This window comes from Salvelinus namaycush, chromosome 34, assembly GCF_016432855.1.
Source record: "Salvelinus namaycush isolate Seneca chromosome 34, SaNama_1.0, whole genome shotgun sequence".
Classification (NCBI taxonomy): Eukaryota; Metazoa; Chordata; class Actinopteri; order Salmoniformes; family Salmonidae; genus Salvelinus; species Salvelinus namaycush.
Window position 1 is genome coordinate 9,633,437 of NC_052340.1, and position 24,416 is coordinate 9,657,852.

Consider the following 24,416-nt stretch of genomic DNA (forward strand, 5'->3'; position numbering starts at 1 on the left):
TTCTCTGTGCGAGTGCTTTGTCTGTCTGGGCGCAGTCTCTTGTGTCTCGATGGCTGGTTTTGGGAGGATAGACTCAACTGCTTCCTTAGGTCCCCAGACAGCGTGTAACAGTCACCAGAGACACTGCTAACAGTGATAAGAATTGGAAGACGTTTCTCTGGAACTCAGTCCATATTATCTGTCATACTGAGGAGATGTGATAATGCAGTTTCTTTGTATACTACCGGTCAAAAGTTTTAGAACACCTACTCATTCAAAAAATAATACTTTTAAACTATTTTCTACATTGTAGAATAATAGTGAAGGCATCACTACAACTATGAAATAACACACATGGAATCATGTAGTAACCAAAAAAGTGTTAAACAAATCCAAATATATTTTATATTTGAGATTCTTCAAATAGCCACCCTTTGCCATGATGACATATTTGCACACTCTTGGCATTCTCTCAACCAGGTTCACTTGGAATGCTTTTCCAACAGTCTTGAAGGAGTTCCCACATATGCTGAGCACTTCTTGGCTGCGTTTCCTTCACTCTGCGGTCCAACTCATCCCAAACCATCTCAATTTGGTTGAAGTCGCGTGATTGTGGAGGCCAGGTCATCTGATGCAGCACTCCATCACTATACTTCTTGATAAAATAGCCATTACACAGCCTGGAGGTCTGTTGGTTATTGTCCTGTTGAAAAACAAATGATAGTCCCACTAAGCCCAAACCAGATGGGATGGTGTATCGCTGGAAAATGCTGTGGTAGCCAGGCTGGTAAAGTGTGCCTTGAGTTCTAAATAAATCACAGACGGTGTCAACAGCAAAGCCCCCTCACACCATAATACTCTTCCTCCATGCTTTACGGTGGGAAATACACCTGCTGAGATCATCCATTCACCCACACCGTGTCTCACAAAGACAGCGGTTGGAACCAAAAATCTCCAATTTGGACTCCAGACTAAAGGACAAATTTCCACCAGTCTAATGTCCATTGCTCGTGTTTCTTGGCCCAAGCAAGTCTCTTCTTATTATTGGTGTCCTTTAGTAGTGGTTTCTTTGCAGCCTTTCGACCATGAAGGCCTGATTCACACAGCCCCCTTTGAACAGTTGATATGTGTCTGTTACTTGAACTTTGTGAAGCATTTATTTGGGCTGCAATTTCTGAGGCTGGTAACTCAAATTAACTTATTCTCTGCAGCAGAGGTCACTCTGGGGCAAACTACCTGCCCTCCAGAACACCTACAGCACCCAATGTCACACGAAGGCCAAAAAGATCATCAAGGACAACAACCACCCGAGCCACTGCCTGTTAACCCCACTACCATCCAGAAGGCAAGGTCAGTACAGGTACATCAAAGCTGGGGCCGAGAGACTGAAAAACAGCTTCTATCTCAAGGCCATCAGACTGTTAAACAGCCATCCCTAACAGAGAGGCTGCTGCCAACATACAGACTCAAATCTCTGGCCACTTTAATATAGGTATAAAGGTATCACTAGTCACTTTAAATAACGGCACTTTAATAATGTCTACATACCCTACATTACTCATCTCATATGTATATACTGTATTCTATACCATCTACTGTATCTTGCCTATGCCGCACGGCCATCGCTCATCCATATATGTATACGTACATATTCTATTCATCCCTTTACATTTGTGTGTATAAATAAGGTAGTCGTTGTGAATGTGTTCGATTACTTGTTAGATATTACTGCACTGTCGACTAGAAGCACAAGCATTTCGCTACACTCACATTAACATCTGCTAACCATGTGTATGTGACCAATCAAATTTGATTTGATTTTGCGTCTTCCATTCCTGTGGCGGTCCTCATGAGAGCTAGTTTCATCATAGCGCTTGATGGTTTTTGCGTTGCGACTGCACTTGAAGAAACCTCAAAATTTCTTGACATTTTCCGTATTGACTGACTTTCATGTCTTAAAGTAATGATGGACTGTAGTTTCTCTTTGCTTATTTGAGCTGTTCTTGCCGTAATATGGAATTGGTCAATTACCAAAAAGTATATCTTCTGTATACCACCCCTACCGTGTCACATCACAACTGATGGGCTCAAATGCAATAAGAAGGAAAGGAAATTCCACAAATTAACTTTTAAGAAGGCACACCTGTTAATTGAAATGCATTCCAGGTGACTACCTCATGAAGCTGGTTGAGAGAATGCCAAGAGTGTGCAAAGCTGTCATCAAGGCAAAGAGTGGCTATTTGAAGAATCTCAAATATAATATATATTTGGATTTGTTTAACACTTTTTTGGTTACTACATGATTCCAGATGTGTTATTTCATAGTTGTGATGTCTTCACTATTATTCTACAATGTAGAAAATAGTGAAAACCCTTGAATGAGTAGGCGTTCTAAAACTTTTGACCGGTAGTGTATACTTGTTTGATGGGAATCTCTGGCAACTCTCTCCTCACTGTCCAGTGCCCACAGGACTGCAATTTCCCCTCCAAAACCAGTGGATGATTATTAGTGGAATATTAAATCAAAACAAGCAAAATGTGCCTGAGTTAATGGAGCAAACTAAACAGTTAAAAAATACAAATAAACCAAAGGTGTGTACTGGAATCTCTAGACTTGTGTGTACTTGAATTTCGCTATTATGATATTGAGTGTATCATGGATTCATAAGGATCATCAACATTTCAAGGATTCTCTCTCTCTCTCTGAAAGGGAAAAGGGTTATACGATTCTAAAAGCATGTCTGTATGCAACTTTGAGTTCTTTGCTCTCTCTCTATCTCTGTCTCTCTCTCTCTCTCTCTCGCACTCTCGTTGTTCCTTGCTCTCTCAGTTTAGGTGATGAATTGGAAAGGAAACTTCTGTGTATTTCCATGAAATTAAAACCAAGTGACTTGCTGTCTTGCCAATGCTATGAAATAAAAAGAATAAATACTGTATTCTGGAAAACATATCTGTTTCTTCTTTTTCTGCATGTTTTCTTAGTCTTTCCCCTCTTCTTGGTCTCATTATAGTGTAACAGATTATGAGTAAAATGCCTGAGCAGTGAGCTGCAGTAAATAATTCCTAATTCTCTGCCTGAAAATATTTTGGAATGTTGCCTTGGACTTCAGCTTCAAATTTCCTCCCAAAGCACTTTTTCCAGAATAACTTTGCATTTTTCCCATATATGGAGTTTGAGTGCTATTTCTTGGATCAATAACTAGAGCAGTCTGTCTCTCCCACTAACACAGACAACAAGCAAACAAAGGCTTAGTTGGTAACAGAGTTGGAGGTGGACACATATGGGGCGTGGGTGCTGCTCTGCTGACCCCCTAGCAGACCAGTTGTTCTGTGATTCTCTGCACTATCCATCCAGAGTCCAGAGGATGTAACACAGTGCTCCAGAGTCAGGGTTTTGTGAGGCAATCTGGGTCGTCTCACACTAGGTGGCCACAATAAATGTAGCTAGTTTCCATCGCATCAGTCCAGATATGCAAATTCAGGAAAACCCCAGATACTTAAGACATATTTTCAGGAAAACCCCAAATGCCTTCTTAAAATCTTTTTTAGTGAGGAGTGAGGAAGAAAAGGTGGTTGGAAAGGATTTTTTAACTTAAAGTAGGTACTTCAAGGGACATTTGTGAGTGCCACTTCCTAGGGAGCTATTGCTCCAACTGAACTACACCGGATCCAGTATTGATTTTCTAATGATACCGTTGGAATAATGCCCAGAAAATGATATTGAAATCACATTTTTTGGCACTCTTTTGGGTCTCTGGTATTAGACTGACATCTGGTGGTCACTTTTGGAAACATCATAAAAGTGAAAACAAAGAGCGAGGCCTCTGGAAAGCAGCACCTTGTTTTGAAAATGTCCTGTGTGGCATCGATATGAGTCAGAAACATGTATTCTAGTATCATTTATTATACCTCTGCATGCGACCAAATCGTAATACACATAGTCAACTTGGTTTGACATTTGATGACATCCCTATGAGGCAAGTTAGGGATTATCAGTAAATTATTTTAAAATGCCAATACCTCCAAATTTCAATGACTTAAAAACCTCAAACCTACTATAAATTGTATAAATTCATAAACAAATATTGAATGCATTTAATGAGACAATTAAAAGATGGGCAACTTGAAAATATTGTCCCGTTTACACTTTGTAATATATTGACGTTGCCTAATTAGCCCCAGAGATAGGCTATCCAATGTCAAACCAACCTTACCATGGTTGCACACCAGCTGGTTGAATCTAATTGGCGAAAGAAGTTGGCTAGGCGACTTCAGGACACAAGACCTGGTTAGACTATTTCAAGTTATCTAAAAGGGTGATGTAACTGTGTACTGTTTTGGGAGAGTGAATGTACAACCCATTGACTGCTTGCCACGTGCAAAAGCACACAAGAGACACCCACATTAAACCTCCCCCATGACCGCTCTCGTTTCTTTACCATGACTGCTGCATTTCAGCTCCCTTTCAAGTGAAATAAAGTCAATTGAGACCAAGGGGCAAGAGTTCCGGTCTAGAAGCACAGTTTCGACTTCTCCTACAGACTTGCTTCGGTATTACAGTTAACCTACAGACTTGCTTCGGTATTACAGTTAACCTGACGCCCGGCCCAGAAAGACCATTTCCATAGACGGCCACATAGAGAAGTCAGATTAGAAAACTCCTTAAGACACAGGAGCTGGTTGAAGCACAGCGGTGGGAGTGGCGAGCTGTGGCTCCATGGCAGGTGCTGGTGTGGTAGGCCCCACTACTAACTTGAGTACCATGGACTGAGCAGGCTGGATCTGAACGGCTGGAGCACAGTGGGGTGAGGGGTGCTCCCCCAGAGTGAGCTCTGGTATCTCCTCTGGCTCTGGAGACAGCTGTAGCATCTCCTGAGGGACTCCACAGCAAGGTTGAGATCCGAGATCGGGGCTGATGTAGAAGCTGATGTGGAAGGGCGTAGAGTCTCAAACATCTTCTGACGGCTGGCGTCGCAGAGCTGGTCGCACTGGCACCACAGAACCTCATTCTGGTTGTAGTACCTGTTGCATGATCCTCTCTGCCGTTTTAACAAAACCCATCACTGTGACATATTAATCCATTGACTGGCCATCCCTACATGTACGATGTCAAACCCACTGCCTCACATTCATATACAAATCCCCCCTCGGCAAGACCCCCATTTATATCAGCTCACAACTAAGACTCCCCACCACCAACAGCAACCTGAGATCCAGCAATTATATGAACCTGGCAATCCTCAAGTCCCTCATATCTTTGGTGAAACTGATTTTCAATTCTCCGCAGCTAGAGACTGGACCATCCTTCAAAAAACACTGAAACTAAGCTCTTTTGTGTTCATTGGTACTTTTAAAAACAAACTGTCTAAGATTTTAAAGGTGCACTATGCAGAAATCGCTCTGCCTTTTCCTGGTTGCTAAAATTCTAATAGTTTGCCAAATTTCAGTTAATGTGACAAAACAACCAAGTATAGTGTAGAGAATCATTGTACCATCTAAACCGCTGTGAAATATGTATTCTATAACCAAAAATATTGTATTTTCAGCTGTTTAAAGCTGGTGTACAAAACCAAAAGTAAAAGTTGCAAAAATGAAACCTCAGAACATGAAGCATAGAAATAGCCACATAGAACATATCTACTGCTTCTTAGACTTGCTTTCAACTCGATTGCCAGATCTATAACTCGTATTTCTATGTGAATTTGGTTTGGTCGCCCAAAGTTACATATTGCAGCTTTAACTGATAACTGCATGTGTTTCCCCCCTGCCTCTTAAATGCTGCCTATTGCTGAATGTTTTACTGACTGTTTTACTGACTGTGCATTATGTGTATTTTGACTGTTGTTTGTATGATATTGTTTTACCTACTTGTGTGTTATATGTGCTGCGCCCGCACCCTGACAGTTCGTCATTGTAAATAAGAATTTGTTCTTAATTGACTAACCTGTATAAATAAATGTAGTCGGGCATAATTGCCCAAATCAGTGGCCTTCAGGCCTAAAGCACATCATATTTTGGATTTATGGGCCATCAAATAGACCACAAATTAGATAATCTTGGATTAATTAATACAATGTATACTGTTATTATTATTATCTCATATCCTATCAAAAATAAAGTAATGTTTGACCTTATCAACATGGACACCCTCATCTGACACCTTGCTACGTAATTTATATAGACGTCATATCCGGCTGATGGGGTCAGTTTTGTTTCCCCGGATCCGCCATTTCATTTTTTGAAGTTACTTGTGGCAAGTTACAAGGTTTTATTCAAAATTGTATTGTTTTACAACTGGGTTGGGTAAGTTATAATCGACATATAATTTTAATCAGGCGATCAGACACGTTTTGTACGAGGACCGGCTTGTGGATTTTAAATTGATGGGCATAAGCAAGTTGCGAATGTCGCCTATTTTCCAAACGTGTTCTCCGCGCTAAAGTTTTTGTATGAGTTGAATGCTGTTTGTGGATAAGGGGAGGCAAAGGGAAGGCCCGTGAAGCCTCGGCTTTGGAGTGGGAGTCATGGCCGGAAATTTTGACGCAGAGGACCGTGCAAGTTGGTACTGGGGAAGATTAAGTAGACAGGAGGCAGTTTCACTTTTACAAGGACAGAGACACGGAGTGTTTTTGGTGAGAGACTCAATTACAAGTCCAGGCGACTACGTCCTGTCCGTTTCAGAGAATTCCAAAGTCTCGCATTACATAATCAACAGCATCAGCAACAACCGGCAGTCTGGCGCAGGTAAGAGAGACATGTTTTGGGGCTGCAAAATAAAGAAGCCCCCAGGGTATCCGTCCTTGTAGGACTTCATTGCCACCGGATGTACAATAACGCATGCAACCCAATGATAAAAGATGAATCCAGCAAGACACGTTGATTTTGCTTTATTTGGAACATAACTTTAGATTAACTTACTACACGTGAATCAACCAAACAGTGACGTTTGGATTAACCAGACGTCAAATATCTAGTCGACTGCCTTTTATGGGCCATAAATGTGGTAATTCACATGCCAATGAATAAGGCCTAATACCTTTGGCCAGTGAAATGGTTTCTGTTGTTCTTTCCTTCTTTTCTACTCATCTCTCTTTCCCCACCCTCCTTTCTCAGGCCTAACGCCTCCACAGTTCCGCATAGGGGACCAGGAGTTTGATGCCCTCCATTCCCTGCTAGAGTTCTACAAGATCCACTACCTGGACACCACCACTCTCATAGAGCCCATCAACAAGGCCAAACACTCTTTCTTGGTCAGCGCAGGTGCTGGAGGCCCGCCGCAGCGGCTGGAAGACGAGTTTGTCCGTGCCGTCTTTGATTTCCCAGGCAACGACGATGAGGACCTTCCTTTCAGAAAGGGTGACATCCTGCGGGTTCTGGAGAAGCCTGAGGAGCAGTGGTGGAATGCCCAGAATTTAGAGGGGCGTGCCGGGATGATACCTGTGCCCTACGTGGAGAAGTACCGACCGGCCTCTCCCACATCGGGGGGCCCTGGAGCAGGGGGTCCCGGTGGGGTGGGCTCGGTAGATGGCTCCAGTGTTCAGGGCCCTCTGCTAGACCCGAGCCAGTATGCCCAGCCCACACCTCTGCCCAACCTGCAGAACGGACCCGTCTTTGCCAGAGCCATCCAGAAGAGGGTGCCCAATGCCTACGACAAGACCGCCCTTGCCTTAGAGGTAACTCCCTAGCTGTGTTCTCTTGTCTCGTCTTTCCCTTTTTTCATCATCCCTCTGTCAGATTCTTTGATCCTCCTCATTTTGTCATGGATTTTCCTTTGTCCACAGCCTTCAGTGCAATGAGGCTAATCATTATTGGTCTTGTAAAACATAGATTTCCTTTGGCATTATGTCAAGATTGAGGCCAGGGAATCAAATTACCTTTTTATTATGCCTTCTGTGAAGTCATAATCTACAGAAGTCCCTAGGTTCCCTCCCAGTGGGTCATTCCAAGTCATGTCTTCCATTTCCGCTCACTGCTGGAAGGAATGAAGGCGTTGGTATGCGGCCTCTGTGACTCGTTGTCTGTGACTTCCTCCTCAGCTTCTTAACCAGTTGCATGCCCCTCAGTGTCCCAGCCACTAGGCTTGTTAAAACAAGGTAGTCTGGTTCATGTCCATTAGTCACCAAACAGAAGAAAACAGACTAAAACCGGGAGGGACTTCCCTGATCTTGTCCAATAAGCAATGCTTGTTTTCTTTTTCCATTGTAAAACGTTTTGCTACGGGTGTGCCCTAATGAATACGAACCAGTCTATGGAGGGTGGTGGTCAGTCAGTGAAATCGATAGCGAACTGCTCTGAAGTTCATTAGAGAATGCTGCCAGAGGCTCCCTCCCTGACTGTCTCAACTAACTGTCCGGAAGGGGAAAGAGGGCTTCCAAAGCGGAGTTCGTTGTGGGAAGGAAATACTTTGTGTAGAGGAACATTTCCTTTCATTTCTCTAATGACATTACTCTGAGCCAGAGCGGCCTCTGGGCGACAAGCCAGCAGTCTCAGCTGCTCCCCTCTCTCCTCTTTTTTACCTGCTTGGAGAGAGGGAAGAAAGAACAGTGAAACAGACACATGATGTTCACTTTCTGTCTTGACGGAATCGGCTACCGGGTGGAAGTAGTCTGTTTTGCCTCTGTCATTTGAAATACCAAAGTGTCCGGCTACATGCTTACAAGGACAAAAAGTCATGTCAAAGACTTTTTGCCAAACTTTAATATACTTTTGGGTCCCAGAGAGTTTAGATTTTCTATTCACCCAAGAGTCAGCCAGCACTGCGCTCAGATAATCTCCAACGGGATATTTACCTTCTATGAAGGTGTTTGCCAGTGGTATGACTCAGGAGGTATATAGGTTTAATGATTAGCCCCCTGCACACACTTCCTGGTCACATCTTAGTCGATGAGAGTACTTCACTCTCTTTAGAAGAATGGTCCACCTGTAATGAAGAGGCCGACAGGGTGAACCAGCAAATGGACCTCTGCAGTACTGGTTTGTGTTTAGTTGCATTGTGATTTGTGTTTGCGAGGCCAAATGAACCACTACGATACAAAGACACAAAGTTTCACAAGTGGCTATCTTGCTGCAACTACTGCAACAAGGTCATTACAGGGTGAACACCGTGTTCGTTGGGCATCAAGCGGACTGAAACGGCGAGCGTCTCCCTGGACTTGTCCAGTAAGAAATGACAATTTTTGTGTTCCTTTGAAAATCGTTTGGAAGTGTTTTCTCGTTGCGTGCCGTAATGAACCTGACCTAGGTCTGTCTGTTTGACGAGTCCTTCTCCTCCAACAGGTGGGCGACATGGTGAAGGTGACAAAGATCAACGTGAACGGCCAGTGGGAGGGCGAGTGCAAGGGCAAGCGCGGCCACTTCCCCTTCACCCACGTTAAGCTGCTGGACCATAATAACCCCGAGGACGAGGTGAGCTGAGAGTGGACACTGGGCTCCTTGGGCTCCTCCTATCCCTTACCCTGCCCTTAAATACACACACTCACTCCCTCTCCTGCCACCATCGCCCCTGTGCCAATCAGCAGCCTCCTCATGACCTCTTCCTCAGTTGGTCCCGTTAGATAATCATTACGCTGTGTCATCTTCACTCACAACACCAGTATTTATACCACTTCCGCACCATGGCCAGCTCTATCAAAACACCCACACACATACCCCTTCTAAAGAAAGACTCAGGCCTTGTCTGATGGGGACGAGGACAGTGACTGTGTGTTACCAAGAGGAAGAGGGGGAGTGTGTGGACAGCTATTCAGGGAGAGGGAAAGCAAGGTAGAAATGCTCTCTTGGACTGGAATCGTACACACAGAGACCCACGGAGAAACACTTTCTCTGACTGTCAAGGAGAGCCGTTAGGATAACACTACATTGTACCCAAAACTATCATCCTCGCTACAAGTCCACGACCAAGTAACTAGTAGTCTTTTGTAAGAAAAAAAAAAAGAACATATCATTATGAAATTGTTGATGACCGTTACATGCTAAAATCGTGTTTTTAATTTTTCTGCGTTGTTTTTCTGAGAAGTAACATTGCCAGTCCACCACTATTGCGGAGATCTCATTAAATGTGTTGGCTACGTTGTCTGCTTATGGTATTGTCAGGCACTAAATCTCTGTCTTATTTGTTTGTCTGTCCTGCATTGCTTGTCTGTGTTCTTTTTAAAAAGTCTTTGTCTGCTCCACTCCTACTCCAAATCACTGAAACATCATATTTTTGTATTTTTTACACTTAACTTTTCACCTTGTTCTTAACAGTGGAGATGCCTTTTTGTGTATGATCAGCCAGGGTCGCGTAAATGTTCTGCCATATCGTATAATACCATAGCCAAAGATAGACTGTTAACTCGTATGAAAAGGTTGTTTTAAGGTCAATATTAGTATGAGTTGGCTTTCTCCTTGCAAGATTCAAAACTGATTACGGTAGTATCTACTTGTTCTTCTGTACACATTGGTTACGAGGTCAAGGCAGTGACACTGACTGTTCTCACCTTTCAGTTCTAGATTCCAGTCATCCACTATATTTTGAGAATTGATGTCTGTCCGTATTCATTAGTGTAATAGAGCGAGCAAAAAAAACATTTTTAATTTGCGTGTATCCACGAACCACCATACTATTGCTAAGATTGTCAACTTTTGAGTGTTGTTCTTTGTTGATAAGAGATCACAGTTTAGTCCACCTGTTGACACATGACAATCTTTCCATCCCTATTATGTAGAAATAGGACAACGTTTGCACCCTGGCACAGCATCACAAATGTTACAGATGTAAGTAGTTTACTGTGAACAGCAGATGAGTATCTCTGTTCCACTATGAATTAAACCTGTATCTGACCGTTCTTACACTTTGCACCCCAATTAATGTGCCCCTGAAATTCACTTGGATAACTTCACCTCCTAGAGTGCTTTCCCACAGATTTAGGCGGGGGTGAATTGAGAAATTGATGACCTTGTCCTCTGTAGAACTGGCCACTAGGGTGCACTGCAACAGCATTAGGCAGAGAGGTTCTGGGAGAACCTAAGTGCTAGGCTGCCTCTTTGAGCCTTAGCCCATGTTGATCAATACAGTAGTCTGTGTTGAGGTTGCTATAGGTGTTTTTGTTTTTTCAGAATGCACTTGTAGCAAAAACCAAAAATTACAATTACTTATCAGTTCTGACCCCTCCCTTTTCTTGCCTTTATTGTGCCAATATGTAATTTCTGCTGTGTTCATTGTCTGTGGCTTTTAAAAATATATAATGAAGGTAATTTAGCCCCCAAAAAAGCAGCTGTGAAAAATCTAACCGCATTATCAGGGTGTGAAGTGTACAGAAATGATTATGGTAATACGAGTTAAACTCCAATGATGAATTACCTCGTCAAAAATACACTGGGTGCTGGCCTTAGATGTAGGTTCTGGGTAGTTGATGCTGCAAAGTCCAGATGAATAGAATATATAACCTTTTAACGATTGGATTGTCCGCAAACAAAAGGGGTTTTCCCATTGCCCACAAACCTGTACCATTTCTTTGTGTAATTGTAGCTTTTGGGCCACCTGACAAACTTGTTTTGCCAATTTATGCCACAATCTATGTTTATGGGCAGGGTTGGGTAGGTTACTTTCTAGATGTAATCAGTTAGTTACTAGTTACCTGTCAAATTGTAGTCAGTAATATCTTTTGGATGACTCAAACTCAGTAACATGATCTGATTACTTTCAGTTACTTTTGGAGTACTTTCCCATTTATAAGCATTAGAAGCAGATAAAAAGGAACCATCAAATGCATTTGGTGTGTTGTCATAGTGGTCTCTGACTTGTGGTCAGACTCGCTCAGGTGGAACAACCTTAAACTTGCCCCTTTTTTCAATGCTGATTTGAATGTCATTGAGAAAACAGAAAGGTGTCATAATGTATTTTTTTGTTTGTTGTAAACATCCTTTCTGAATTTAAAAGTAATCCAAGAAGCAATCATCTAGTTTTTTAAGACTATTTGTAAGATGGTTACAATATTTTTGCTGGTAATGTAAGTGATTACAGTTAGTTCCTTTTGTAATCAGCTACTCCAGTATTAACATTTGTTAAATCATGTCTGCTTTTTCCATTCATTTTCTCAGTGCATGCCTGTTGCTTATGTGATCTGCTCTTATTTTAATGCCTATAACTATTTTAAAGTATTGTATTTTTGTAGCCCTGTGTAAGTCATTACCTTTCATAATGGGGCTTGGTTGGCAACTGCGAATGGAAATTGTGATATCAAAATGTGCCATTGTATTATAACACTATATATTCTTTTAAGACAATTGAAATTACCTTTTTATTTTCTGTAGCATGTAATGTGTTAAGATATACATAGTAAATAAAGTCAAAGGATTGTCAAATGAAAATAATGTACCCTAGCAATCTTGTTGATTGTCATAAATTGGTGAGATCAAACTGCACTGCCTTTTTTCATCATTTGGCTCACTTGTCATGCATAACAACATAGACCAACAAAAAGCCAGTTGCCCTACTGGTGTGTTTATTTGTATTTAAATATCCAGACAGCTGATTATTATTACAGGCCTTTCTACTAAAACTTGGTCCCAGACTTGTTAAAGATGTCACAGCCAGCCTGTTTCACGTGTTTTATTTGACCTTTTATTTAACTAGGCAAGTCAGTTAAGAATAAAATCTTATTTACAATGACGGCCTACCAAAAGGCCTCCTGTGGGGATGGGGGCCTGGGATTAAGAAATATAGGACAAAACACACATCACAACGAGTCAACAAACACTACATAAAGAGACACCTAAGACGACAACATAGCAAGGCAGCAACACAACATAACAACATGGTAGCAGCACAAAGCATGGTACAAACATTATTGGGCACAATCAACAGCACAAAGGTCAAGAAGGTAGAGACTACAATACATCACACAAAGCAGCCACAACTGTCAGTAAGAGTGTCCATGATTGTCTTTAAATGAAGAGATTGAGAAACTGTCCAGTTTGAGTGTTTGTTGCAGCTCATTCCAGTCGCTAGCTGCAGCGAACTGAAAAAGGAGCGACCCAGGGATGTGTGTACTTTGGGGACCTTTAACAGCAGAACAGGTGTTGTATATGGAGGATGAGGGCTGCAGTAGATATCTCAGATAGGGGGGTAGTGAGGCCTAAAACAGTGTTATAAATAAGCATCAACCAGTGGGTCTTGCAACGGGAATAAAGAGATACCAGTTTATAGAGGAGAATAGAGTGCAGGGATGTGTCCTATAAGGAGCGTTGGTGGCAAATCTGATGGCTGAATGGTAAAGAACATCTAGCCGCTCGAGAGCACCTGCCGATCTATAAATTATGATTCTGTAATCTAGCATGGGTCGGATGGTCATCTGAATCAGGATTAGTTTGGCAGCTGGGGTGAAAGAGGAGCGATTACAATTAAACCAAGTCTAGATTTAACCTTAGCCTGCAGCTTTGATATGTGCTGAGAGAAGGACAGTGCACCTTCTAGCCATACTCCCAATTACTTGTATGAGGTGACTACCTCAAGCTCTAAACCCTCAGAGGTAGTAAAGAGGGGCATTCTTCTTACCAAACCACATGATCTTTGTTTTGGAGGTGTTCAGAACAAGGTTAAGGGTAGAGAAAGCTTGTTGGACACTAAGAAAGCTTTGTTGTAGAGCATTTAACTCAAAATCCAGGGAGGGGTCAGCTGAGTATAAGACTATCTGCATATAAATGGATGAGTGAGCTCCTGCTGCCTGAGCTATGTTTATGTAAATTGAGAAGAGCTTGGGGCCTAGGATTGAGCCTAGGGGTACTCCCTTGGTGACAGGCAGTGGCTGAGGCAGCAGATTTTCTGACTTGATACACTGCACTCTTTAAGAGAGGTAGTTAGCAAACCAGGCCAAAGACCCCTCAGAGACACCAATACTACTTAGCTGGACCACAAGAATGGAATGGTCTACCGTATCAAAAGCTTTGGCCAAGTCAATAAAAATAGCAGCACAATATTGTTTAGAATCCAGGGCAATGGTGACATCATTGAGGAACTTTAAGATTGCAGTGACGCATACATAACCTGAGCAGAAACCAGATTGCATACCCGAGAGTATACTATAGACATCAAGAAAGCCAGTCAGTTGATTATTGACATGCCTTCTAAGCAATGAGAACCTCCCCAGAAAGGAGAGACAGGCTTGGCAATGATAGGGGCAGCAACCTTAAAGAAGCAAGGGTCTAAACCATTTGACCCAGATGTTTTTTGGGGGTCAAGTTTAAGGAGCTCCTTTAGCGCCTCGGACTCAGTGACTGCCTGCAGGGAGAAACTGTGTAGCGGGGCAGGGGGAAAAGGAGAAGCATCGGGGATAGTCGCATTAGAAGGGGTGGAAGATGAGGAAATGTTGGACGGGCAAAGAGGCAGAGTCAAATAGGTATCCTGACTTAATGCAGTGGTGATTAAAGAGCTCAGCCATGTACTTCCTGTCAGCAACAACCACATCATCAACATTAAGGAACATGGGCAGCTGTGAGGAGGAGAGTTTATTCTCCAGGTCTTTAACTGTTTTCCAGAACTTCTTGGGGTTAGGCCCACAGAGAGAGAACTGCTCCTTAAAGTAACTAACTTTGGCCTTCCGGATAGCCTGAGTGCACTTATTTCTCATTTGCCTGAACGATAGCCAGTCAGCTTGAGTATGCGTGTGCCGAGCCTTTCGCCAAATGCAATTCTTAAGGTGGAGGGACTCTTGTAAGATCAAGGGGCTGAACCTGTTTTTAATTCTCATTTTCTTTATGGGGGCGTGTTTGTTAACAATACCACTGAAAAAAGAATCAAGCTGATTCCATACCATTTTACAGATGTTCTTGATAAGAAGATTGAGAAAGCCTTATCAAGCTTACATTTTTTGTGTTTGATAATGCTCACCATGATAATAATACTGTGGGTGTAAATGTTTGGAATCCCGAGTCACTGGTTGCCATGCCGTGCAAGAATGGGAGGGGGTTTTATGAGGAAGGGGTGATCCTCAGTGGGGGGTGATAGGTTCCCGGATTGAGATTTTCGCCATTTTTTTTACTCCAGTACAACCGGTGGGGTGGAAACGCCACTGATCTATCCGTTGATTTCCCAGGACCCGCCGACAGATTGACCTACTAGCAGCTACTGTCGAGCATTTTTACCAATTTGTCAGTTTAACTAAACTTCGCCACTCGCAACAAAATGGGCGATCGGGAGGATTTAGTATATCAGGCAAAACTCGCCGAGCAGGCGGAAAGATATGACGGTAAGAGATACAATTGTATTATTCGATGGAGGGACATGTTCGCCGCTGTTTTTTCCCCCAGCTAGCTAACGTTAGTAGCTTCCAACATAGCTAACACTTGCACTCACTCACCCTCCTCCCTCTTGCAGGGGCGAGGATGGTGATGTCAGTGCGCTAACGTTAGCTAGCTAGTTAGCCTGAGCTAACGCATTGGCTTAACTAGGTAGCCGTGTAACTAGCATTAATTAGCCAATACGATAGCTACTTAACTGTCCAGATTTGTTCAAAGATATGGATAATTTAAAGAGAATACAAAATGGCGGATTATTGATGGTGCGAGAGCTAGGTAGCTAGTAAGCAAGTGGGGGTGGTAGCTAGCTAACGCGTTACCAAACTAACGTTAGATGTACTACAGTACCTATGTGGGGATTACTTTTCCCAAACAATGTCAGCCAATTTAAGTTTATGCTACATTACTAGCTATAATCTAACATTAGATAACTATGTAAATATGTTGGCCAGCCAAATACCCACGTTTACTAACATTCTCGTGGTCCAACGTTAGCCATAGCCTGCTATCTGGGTGTGACGTATCGAAGACTGACCTTAAATAAAACCTACCCCCAATGATAAGCAATTTTGACGTAGTTAAGTTAGTCAGTGAGAGAACATGCCTGTCAATTGGCATGAAGCTGTTTTTAGTTGTGTGATTACAGGGCATGATCATGTCTGTCAGATTATGGAACCCTGGTCACATGCAACTTTGATTTACCCCCGAAATAAAACCAGCTTTATTTCACCCCCAAATCAAACGCGATTCTTCAGACATGTCGCTCTCATTCTTGACATTGATGTAACTACCGGTTTCTTAAAGGTATGATTATGTACCTTGTCACTGGGTGTATGTTCTTGTAAAATGTAAGCCTACATTTTGTAGCAGATACTACCTTCCAAGATTGTGTTATCAAGAACCTGTATTCATAAAGCAAATCAGAGTAGGCATGCCGAGCTAGGATCAGGTCTCACCTGTCCTTAAAATCATATTCATTATGGTCGATTATGCTAAATTGATTAGCACACCTACTCTGAGACACTTTGTGAATAGAGAAATTCTAATCTGTACATAAGAAAAGGGGAAGAAAGATATGTAATGTGAAGTCATCAAACGTTGTCCCCTAGTTTTATTTTGGATCTGATCTTTCAGCACCAATTACTTATGACTTCGTCTCTGCTCCCCACAGAAATGGTGGAGTCCATGAAGAGAGTGGCCGGGTTGGATGTGGAACTAACAGTCGAGGAGAGAAACCTACTATCAGTGGCCTACAAAAATGTTATTGGGGCGAGGAGAGCATCATGGAGGATAATCAGCAGTATTGAACAAAGGGAAGAAAACAAGGGCGGAGAAGACAAATTGAAAATGATCCGGGAATACAGGCAAACGGTGAGTAAGCCCAGAAGGATGAGTCATTCTGAGTGCATTAGTGTAGTGCGAGAGAGATCTGACATGATGAGAGAGGCATTTGAGCTGCAGCCCTCTTAAAGCAATATGGTAGCGTTTCCACTAGAGAAAATGTTGAACATTATAAAATAATTTAGGCTAATTCACCTGAATGATACCATTTGTATTGTTGCTTGTTGTGCCTAACATTGTGCCAGTGGCTGGTCATTCATTGAGAAATTTTTTTCTCCTGCAGGTTGAGAACGAGCTGAAGTCGATCTGTAATGACATTCTTGATGTATTGGACAAGCACCTTATTCCAGCTGCTAACACGGGAGAGTCCAAGGTCTTCTACTACAAAATGTACGAGCTTCTGTTGTCGATGTGTTGTTTGGGAATAGATGCTTGATAGATGGTTATTGCTGTTTTTTTAACAACTGGATTAAAACAGTATTCCACAACTTTAATGGCTCTAGAATAAAGCATAGAACAGTGATTGTGGTTCTTCCTGCTTTTCTGACATTTATCCTCCATTTGTTTATCATTGAAACGGACCTATCCCCTAGATGTTTTAGGTTGTCTTGGTCACGGCCCTGAGTTGGGAACATAGTAGTTTTTCACATAGACCCATGTTTTCACGGAAGCTTTTTATATTTTACACCATGATGGCCCACTGATTCTTCTCCGTCTTGCTCTTCCCTCAGGAAAGGCGATTACCACAGGTATCTCGCTGAGTTTGCCACCGGGAACGACAGGAAGGAGGCTGCGGAGAACAGTTTGGTCGCCTACAAAGCTGCTAGCGACATCGCCATGATCGAACTGCCACCTACACACCCCATTCGCCTAGGCCTCGCTCTTAACTTCTCCGTATTTTACTATGAAATTCTCAATTCACCCGACCGCGCGTGCAGGCAAGTACCTTGCACGGCTCTCCTCGATAGACTTCTAATTTAGAGCTCTAATTTGGCTGTTGATCATGTGTGCTCAAACGATTCAATAAGGTGACTTATTCCCCTGATACGAGTGCGACATAAGACCGGTGTTTGTACTGCAGGTTGGCGAAGGCTGCGTTCGATGACGCCATCGCAGAGCTGGACACGCTGAGCGAAGAGAGCTACAAGGACTCCACACTAATCATGCAGTTGTTACGCGACAACCTGACACTATGGACTTCAGACATGCAGGGAGATGGTAAGCGTGAGTGAGAGCTCACCCACCTGGGGTTTTTCCAATGCATGGAGGAAGTTGGTAATGTTATTAATGGAGAAATTGCTGTTTGAGTGGACATGCTCAATTCCTTCATTTCTTCCAGTCTGAGGTATACTTTCAATATTACAGCAGTTTGCCTCTGCTATTTTGTTTTTTAGTATGCCCATAACGATGTTTGTGAACGGATGCTATCCTACCAGAAAAGAGTAGCACTGTGTTTCCTATAGGTGTGTGCTGTTGGTAATTCAGCTCTTTTCAGAGCTGCTGTCGTGGATCATTACACAAACTCTTAACGTCTCCCTTCTCCATCCGTCTCTAACCCAACCTTGTGCCTTTCAACCTTTCAGTTCCTTCTGCATTGCTTAGTGCTCCTCTGCCCTCTAGCGCTGTAGCTTCTTTAACCTTCATCTTAACGTCCAACTCCTCTCTCCTCTCTCGTTCCATCTGTGTAGAGTCCTAAAGGAGCAAAACAGCTGTTAATTTCCCTTAATCTGTACTTTGTAAGTGTTTTCTGCCCTGCCCTAGTTTGAATCGTTTGTTCTGTCCCCCTTCACTATTAACTCACTGCAATGCCACTCACCCATTTGGTTTGTGTCGTCGGGAAAGTTGTATGTTCACACACTGTGTGTCTTATGATTACGTCTTTCTACGTAGTGATTTATTTTATTTTAGCGCCGGTGTATCAGTAATGCATTTAGTTTGAAGGTAACCTGAAGCGACTGTCTTTTTCATGTTATGATTTCCACGTGTCTTGGACAGCTGACAGATTATTGGGGTTTTTGATACTGGTGAGCGAGTATCGTCTTTCAGCTGGAGCCATTTTAGGTCAGGTAGAGGACAGCTCTGTAGGTACACGGTAACTATCTTTCTTTGTGGGGCTGCGAGGTGTCTCACCAAGTTAGAACATGGGTTTGTGTGCGGAGTCTGACGCTCTGTAGTCGCCTGATCTGTTGACGTACAGTGCTTGATCTCCGTAGCTATTGTAAGAGCCGCGTATTGTGGAGACTGGAGGACTAACAGCATGGCACCAATTTTTGAGGCTGTGTGGGATATCCTGTCTGTCTTTGACTGGGTGACATACATCTACATCCAGTCCCATAATCGCTCTGCTCTGTCATTCTGTCTGCCTGGCGTCCTGTAGCATGGCAAAACTAGACAGCTGTCTCACTAGTGACGGAATGCCAGTACAATATAGTGGCTTGTGTTGGAATAGAATAGTGGGGTGCAGGTGAGTATTGGGCAGATCTGTCGAGGGATTTAAAGATTGGATGTCACTGTGTTAGCTAGATGGCTTATAAATCATGGGATGAGTAGGCTATGGGGAAATTGACAAATCAGACTCTCCTCAATTGTAAACGGAAGTCATCTGTCAGGTTGTCGTCAAGTGGGGCCTATATAGGACGTTTCATTTGAAGGGTTTTTAATTACTAAAAGAGATGTCATTTTAATTTGATTGAAGCGCTACAGTAGTTATTTTGATATGGCCTACAAGGTTGTAGATGGTGGTTGACGTTTCACTGCATGTGCTAAGATGTTTGTGACACACTGAATGAAACCAGTGCTGGGCTCACTTCGGCCTGTTCACCTGTAACTTTGGAGACTGTAGGTTAAAACTGGCACAGGAGTAATGCAGTACTTCCACAGCATCTCAATATGTTTGGGCACTGAGTCTGATCACCTAGGCTGAGGGTTGTCTCTGGTGTACATAGCCTGAAAGCCCAGCCCTCACTGTCTGTTTGTCTTGTTTTCAAGCAGGTGAAGAACAGAACAAAGAGGCGCTGCAAGATGTGGAGGATGAGCCCCAGTGAGACATTACAGCCAACTTGAGACCCCCCTCCCCCCACCCACCCCCCCCAACAAAGAAACTGTAGCCACCACGCCCAAGTGACCGCGGCTCTCAGCAGCTCTCTGGCCCCGTGGTCTTAGAGATGATCAGTCATTGTTAATATTTGTTTTTTTGTTTTTTTCTCTCCCTTTAATTCAATTCAAATATAAATACCACTTAATTGAGACAATAAATACAATTTTGGAAAGGCAAAGAGTCCCTGGATTATTTTATTTTTCTTGGTACACGCGGTTCTGAAAAAAAATCTTTGTTTTCATTATTGTATTGTTTTAATTTTGTTTTGTTTATGCTCTTTCCTCAATATTTTATCAGTTGCTGGATGTATTTTGAGATTTTTTTTTCTTAATGTAATTACAGAAATTTACTTTTATTACTGATATGTCTATTAGTTGTGGGAGCTGTAATATTTCTGTGTTAGTGAAAGAGATGCAAATCATTAAACCTTTTTAAGGGCAAGTCTAAACAAAGTCCTCTTTCGTTAACTTAGTTGATCAGAGGAAGGTGGCAAAATTCTTGATATCCACGTGGAGCAAAATGCTTAGCTTTTACACCATAGTGATTCTGTTGTAATGTTTTGGATTGTACGTTGTGCTAAAATACTGTATTGCGAATACTTGCTGATTTCAGATGGTGGCTGGTAGCTGTAAAAATCCAAGGGAGTGTTGTCGCGTTAACAGTTCTCGATTGGCTTCTGTTCCAAGATGACAGGGTTCTGAAGAGATGATTTCAAGCCTGCATGAGTAAATGAATCGTTATTTTTCTGCCTCTTTCCCCTCCTTTTATATAGCTCAATGTTTTCCTTTTCTTTTTGCTGCATTATGTGTAACTTAAAGCTAATTTGTACTACTGGATATCTGACTGGAGCCACAGAGCATCTGTATTGTTCTTACTGAAACACAGCATGGAATTAACATTAAACAATCTAAATTAAACATACCGAAATGTCTATTAGTGTTGATTGCATCAGCCGATGAATTCATGCGTGTTGATTTTTGACTTTTCAAAAAGCAACTGAGTAAAGCCATGGTATTGGGTGTTTTTAAACGTAGTTAGAAATGACTCACAAAATGGAAGCTTGCCTGTTGGATGTATGCCCATTTATTTTTGGTGGGCCATGTTAAGTCCCGGTCATTTGAGAAGCACTGGTGGAAGGTTGGAGATACATCCCTAGGCTACTAACCACCACAGGGCTCATGGTTGGTTGGCCCCCTACACCAAATCTCTAATCAGAGCTTTCTTTTGAAGATGTCAAGTTAAAACATTTGTAATGATGGATTGCATTGATTTGCTCGCAGTTGTCATATACATAAACAGTGTTATACTTGTATACAAGTTAAGCATGTATGGCAGGGAAATACAGTGCTTTTGGAAAGTATTCAGACCCCTTGACTTTTTCTGCATTTTGTTACGTTACAGCCTTATTCTGAAATTGATTAAATAAAAAAAATTCCCTCATCAATCTACACACAATACCCCATAATGACAAAGAGAAAACAGGTTTTAAGAAATTTTTGCAAATGTATAAAAGAAAAAGACCAGAAATACCTGTTGTAAATTCAGTTGATTGGACATGATTTGGAAAGGCACACACCTGTCTATATAAGGTCCCACAGTTGACAGTGCATGTCAGAGTAAAAACCAAGCCGTGAGGTCAAAGGAATTGTCTGTAGAGCTCCGAGACAGGATTGTGTCGAGGCCTTTATGGTAGAGTGGCCAGACGGAAGGCACCTAGACTCAGACCATGAGAACAAGATTCTTTGATCTGACAAAACCAAGATTGAACCCTTTGCCTGAATTTTTTTTAATTACATTTTTATTATTTCACCTTTATTTAACCAGGTAGGCCAGTTGAGAACAAGCTCTCATTTACAACTGCGACCTGGCCAAGATAAAGCAAAGCAGTGTGACAAATAACACAGTTACATTGATGAACGCCAAGCATCATGTCTGGAGGAAACCTTACACCATCCCTACGTTGAAGCATGGTGGTAGCAGCATCATGCTGTGGGGAAGTTTTTCAGCAACAGGGAGACTAGTCAGGATCGAGGGAAAGATGAACGGAGCAAAGTGCAGACAGATCCTTGATGAAAACCTGCTCAGGACCTCTGACTGGGGCGAAGGTTCACCTTCCAACAGGACAACAACCCTAAGCACACAGCCAAGACAACACAGAAGTGGCTTCAGGACAAGTCTCTCAATGTCCTTGAGTGGCCCAGCCAGAGCCCGGACTTGAATCCGATCTAACATCTCTGGAGAGATAGCTGTGCAGGGACACACCCCATCCAACCTGACAGAGCTTGAGAGGATCTACAGTGAAGAATGGGAGAAACTCCCCAAATACAGGTGTGCCAAGCTTGTAACGTCATACCCAAGAAGACGCGAGGCTGTAGTCTCTGCCAAAGGTGCTTCAACAAAGTACTGAGTAAAGGGTCTGAATACTTAAGTAAATGTGATATTTCAGTTCTGTATTTTTAATAAATGTGAATAATTTCTAAACTTGTTTTTGCTTTGTCATTATGGGGTATTGTGTGTAGATTGATTAGAAGGGGAAAAAACAATTTAATCCATTTTAGAATAAGGCTGTAGAGTAACAAAATGTGGAAAGTCAAGGGGTCTGAATACTTTCCGAACGCACTGTATGTAGGCTCACATTACAAGAATGTTGGCTTTGACACGTTTATTAAAATGAAAGGGGACAAATAAGCCTACAAACACTTATATGAATTGTCACCGTGACAGGTGACTGTAAGACCCTAACTAGGTTACAGGGGCCCTAGTCTCAACAGCTACAGTGTCTATAAAGAAAGCCCTATCAAGTCTGGTACGTGAGATTGCTTGGCCTAGTACATCCCTTTGAGGTGCTGGTCTAGGTTTGTTTGAACACATCTAAGTCTTGAAATCATTAACAACAGTCTAGTCGTTGGAGGTGAAATGTCTGCCTCTTCTAAACGGTCCATTTCACAATATTCCTCCATGTCGTCTTTCCTAACAAAATTATTTCCAGTATTTCCCGTGTTGATAATTCAAGTGTTCATTTAAACAGTGTTAATTTGAAGTGTTGATTTAAATCTGTTAATAGTGATAACTTCCAAGAATGTAAGTATTTATATTTGCTGGTCTTTTCTTGATTGTTTCTTTTATGTGAAAGTGAACAAGTTCATGTCATTCATATGAATGCACCCGGTGTATTTATTTTGTAATTTGACAGTTGGTTATCATGTGTCACACACAAAACTGACTTAAACTAACGCAGAGTGAAATAATCTTTCAGACAGGGCACATGCCGCGCAGAATGACACACAGTCAAAGTGTGATTTTGCATCTGCTTTCAATCAATACCACCAGCCGCTGGAGCTGCCCAGAGGTGACATCTGCCATGTGCAGGTCACATATGCCACGTTCCATTTCCTGCAGTACAAAGAGACACAGCCCATTGTACGTGGTCTGTAAATTGTGATTCGATATAGATTTGTCCACAACTCTTTTGTAACAGGATTATACACTTGAAATGGATTTAGATTCTCACATTTCATCCATAAACTAGTCAGTCTAACTATTGTTTCTGCTGGTTCGGTGCCTGCTGGTGAGGGTTCCTCTCAGACCATCCACTGTGGTGGGGGGAGCCACGTTACACGATGCCATTTGATTTGGATTTACCTCGAGAGAAAGCAGTCCATCCCTGTCCGTATCAAACTTCTCGAAGACTCTCCTGTAGAGGTTTCTTCTTCGCTTACACGCTTGACAGAAACCTGCGGAGATAGCCCTGTGGAGAGAGGCCTGGCTGGGACACACAGAAAGACACAAGAGAATGACCTCCAAAGTCTTTGCACTTCCACCAAATGAATGAAAGATAGATCTCACATTCTAAATTGATCTGGTGCAAATCCATCCAACCCGCTCTCCAGCTGTCTGGAGAGCGATACAGCCAGGCGGATATCCTGCTCACACTACTGTTAAGCTCTTTTTGGTCCCGAGTTTGAGTTTTACAATGGCGCTTTTACATAGAGACTATCTAAGAGATATCAATGTGCTCTGTCTGTCTTACAGTGGTAATGCATGATTACGTTTTTTTCCCTGTCTGTTTTTTCACGTGCGCTGCGTACAGGTCTTCCGGGTGGCCACTGTGTGTCTGGGCAGCCCCGCTGACTCCATTTATTGGGAGTACAGAGACAAGGACAAGAACTTCCACCGCATGGGCCCCCTGTCCCCCAAGTCCATTGGCAGGTCAAAGTGACATATCTCCTTGGATGGACACACCCTTGCATCCATTGGTTGGTGTTTACCCCTCTGTTATTGGATGAAAATGACTGTCAGGATTGTTGAAGACAGTGCCAACCCTTCAGTTAGTATTCAATGTATAATAAGGCAGTCATACAGCATTCTCCAGCTCATACAACTGTGTGCTTATGCTGTCCAGACTCTCCTATTCTCTCCTCACCGGTTATAGGGTGACGCAAGAGCAGCTCCTTCAGTCACCCCCGGAGGACAAGACGTGTGCATACAGAGGATGCTTCCACTGAAACTCAGGTGAAACTACATTAGATATTTGAGATAAGAGATCGAAGGTGATCTGTTGACTGTGTATGTATATTGCATTGTGAGAAATAGAAAACAGGTAAGACATTTGTGAAAATCTGACGTTTTGGGAAATATTTTGTAATTATCATGATGATCCCAAACTGGGAATATGTCTGACCTCACCTGAGGGTCAAATATTAATGGACTGACGGGCAGGAGT

At 42.5% G+C, this 24,416-nt stretch overlaps 2 protein-coding genes across 3 annotated transcripts; both read left to right on the forward strand.

The window, feature by feature from the left end:
* The first annotated feature begins 6,200 nt into the window (after positions 1-6,200).
* LOC120028347 (adapter molecule crk-like) lies at positions 6,201-12,374 on the forward strand. Its single transcript, XM_038973564.1, has 3 exons — positions 6,201-6,723; positions 7,093-7,652; positions 9,256-12,374. Exons 1-3 carry the CDS (start codon positions 6,504-6,506, stop codon positions 9,391-9,393), a joined length of 918 nt encoding a protein of 305 aa, XP_038829492.1. The 5' UTR covers positions 6,201-6,503; the 3' UTR covers positions 9,394-12,374.
* Positions 12,375-14,992: 2,618 nt separating this feature from the next.
* Positions 14,993-20,614, forward strand: LOC120028656 (14-3-3 protein epsilon-like). Of its 2 annotated transcripts, none has more exons than XM_038973867.1 (6): positions 14,993-15,206; positions 16,427-16,626; positions 16,880-16,986; positions 17,328-17,534; positions 17,678-17,814; positions 19,585-20,614. In XM_038973867.1, exons 1-6 carry the CDS (start codon positions 15,143-15,145, stop codon positions 19,638-19,640), a joined length of 771 nt encoding a protein of 256 aa, XP_038829795.1. In that variant the 5' UTR covers positions 14,993-15,142; the 3' UTR covers positions 19,641-20,614. The 2 variants fall into 2 exon arrangements, with proteins under 2 accessions (XP_038829795.1, XP_038829796.1); XM_038973868.1 differs by having other exon boundaries at positions 19,588-20,614.
* Positions 20,615-24,416: the final 3,802 nt, after the last annotated feature.

What these genes read in the sequence shown, in the direction of transcription:
- LOC120028347 (XM_038973564.1), top strand. Translation starts at nt 6,504, where the DNA reads ATGGCCGGAAATTTTGACGCAGAGGACCGTGCAAGTTGGTACTGGGGA. An exon ending in CAACCGGCAGTCTGGCGCAG is followed by an intron (nt 6,724 to 7,092) that starts GTAAGAGAGACA and finishes CTCCTTTCTCAG; the next exon opens with GCCTAACGCCTCCACAGTTC. An exon ending in AGACCGCCCTTGCCTTAGAG is followed by an intron (nt 7,653 to 9,255) that starts GTAACTCCCTAG and finishes CTCCTCCAACAG; the next exon opens with GTGGGCGACATGGTGAAGGT.
- LOC120028656 (XM_038973867.1), top strand. Translation starts at nt 15,143, where the DNA reads ATGGGCGATCGGGAGGATTTAGTATATCAGGCAAAACTCGCCGAGCAG. An exon ending in TCACCCGACCGCGCGTGCAG is followed by an intron (nt 17,535 to 17,677) that starts GCAAGTACCTTG and finishes TTTGTACTGCAG; the next exon opens with GTTGGCGAAGGCTGCGTTCG. An exon ending in TTCAGACATGCAGGGAGATG is followed by an intron (nt 17,815 to 19,584) that starts GTAAGCGTGAGT and finishes CTTGTTTTCAAG; the next exon opens with CAGGTGAAGAACAGAACAAA.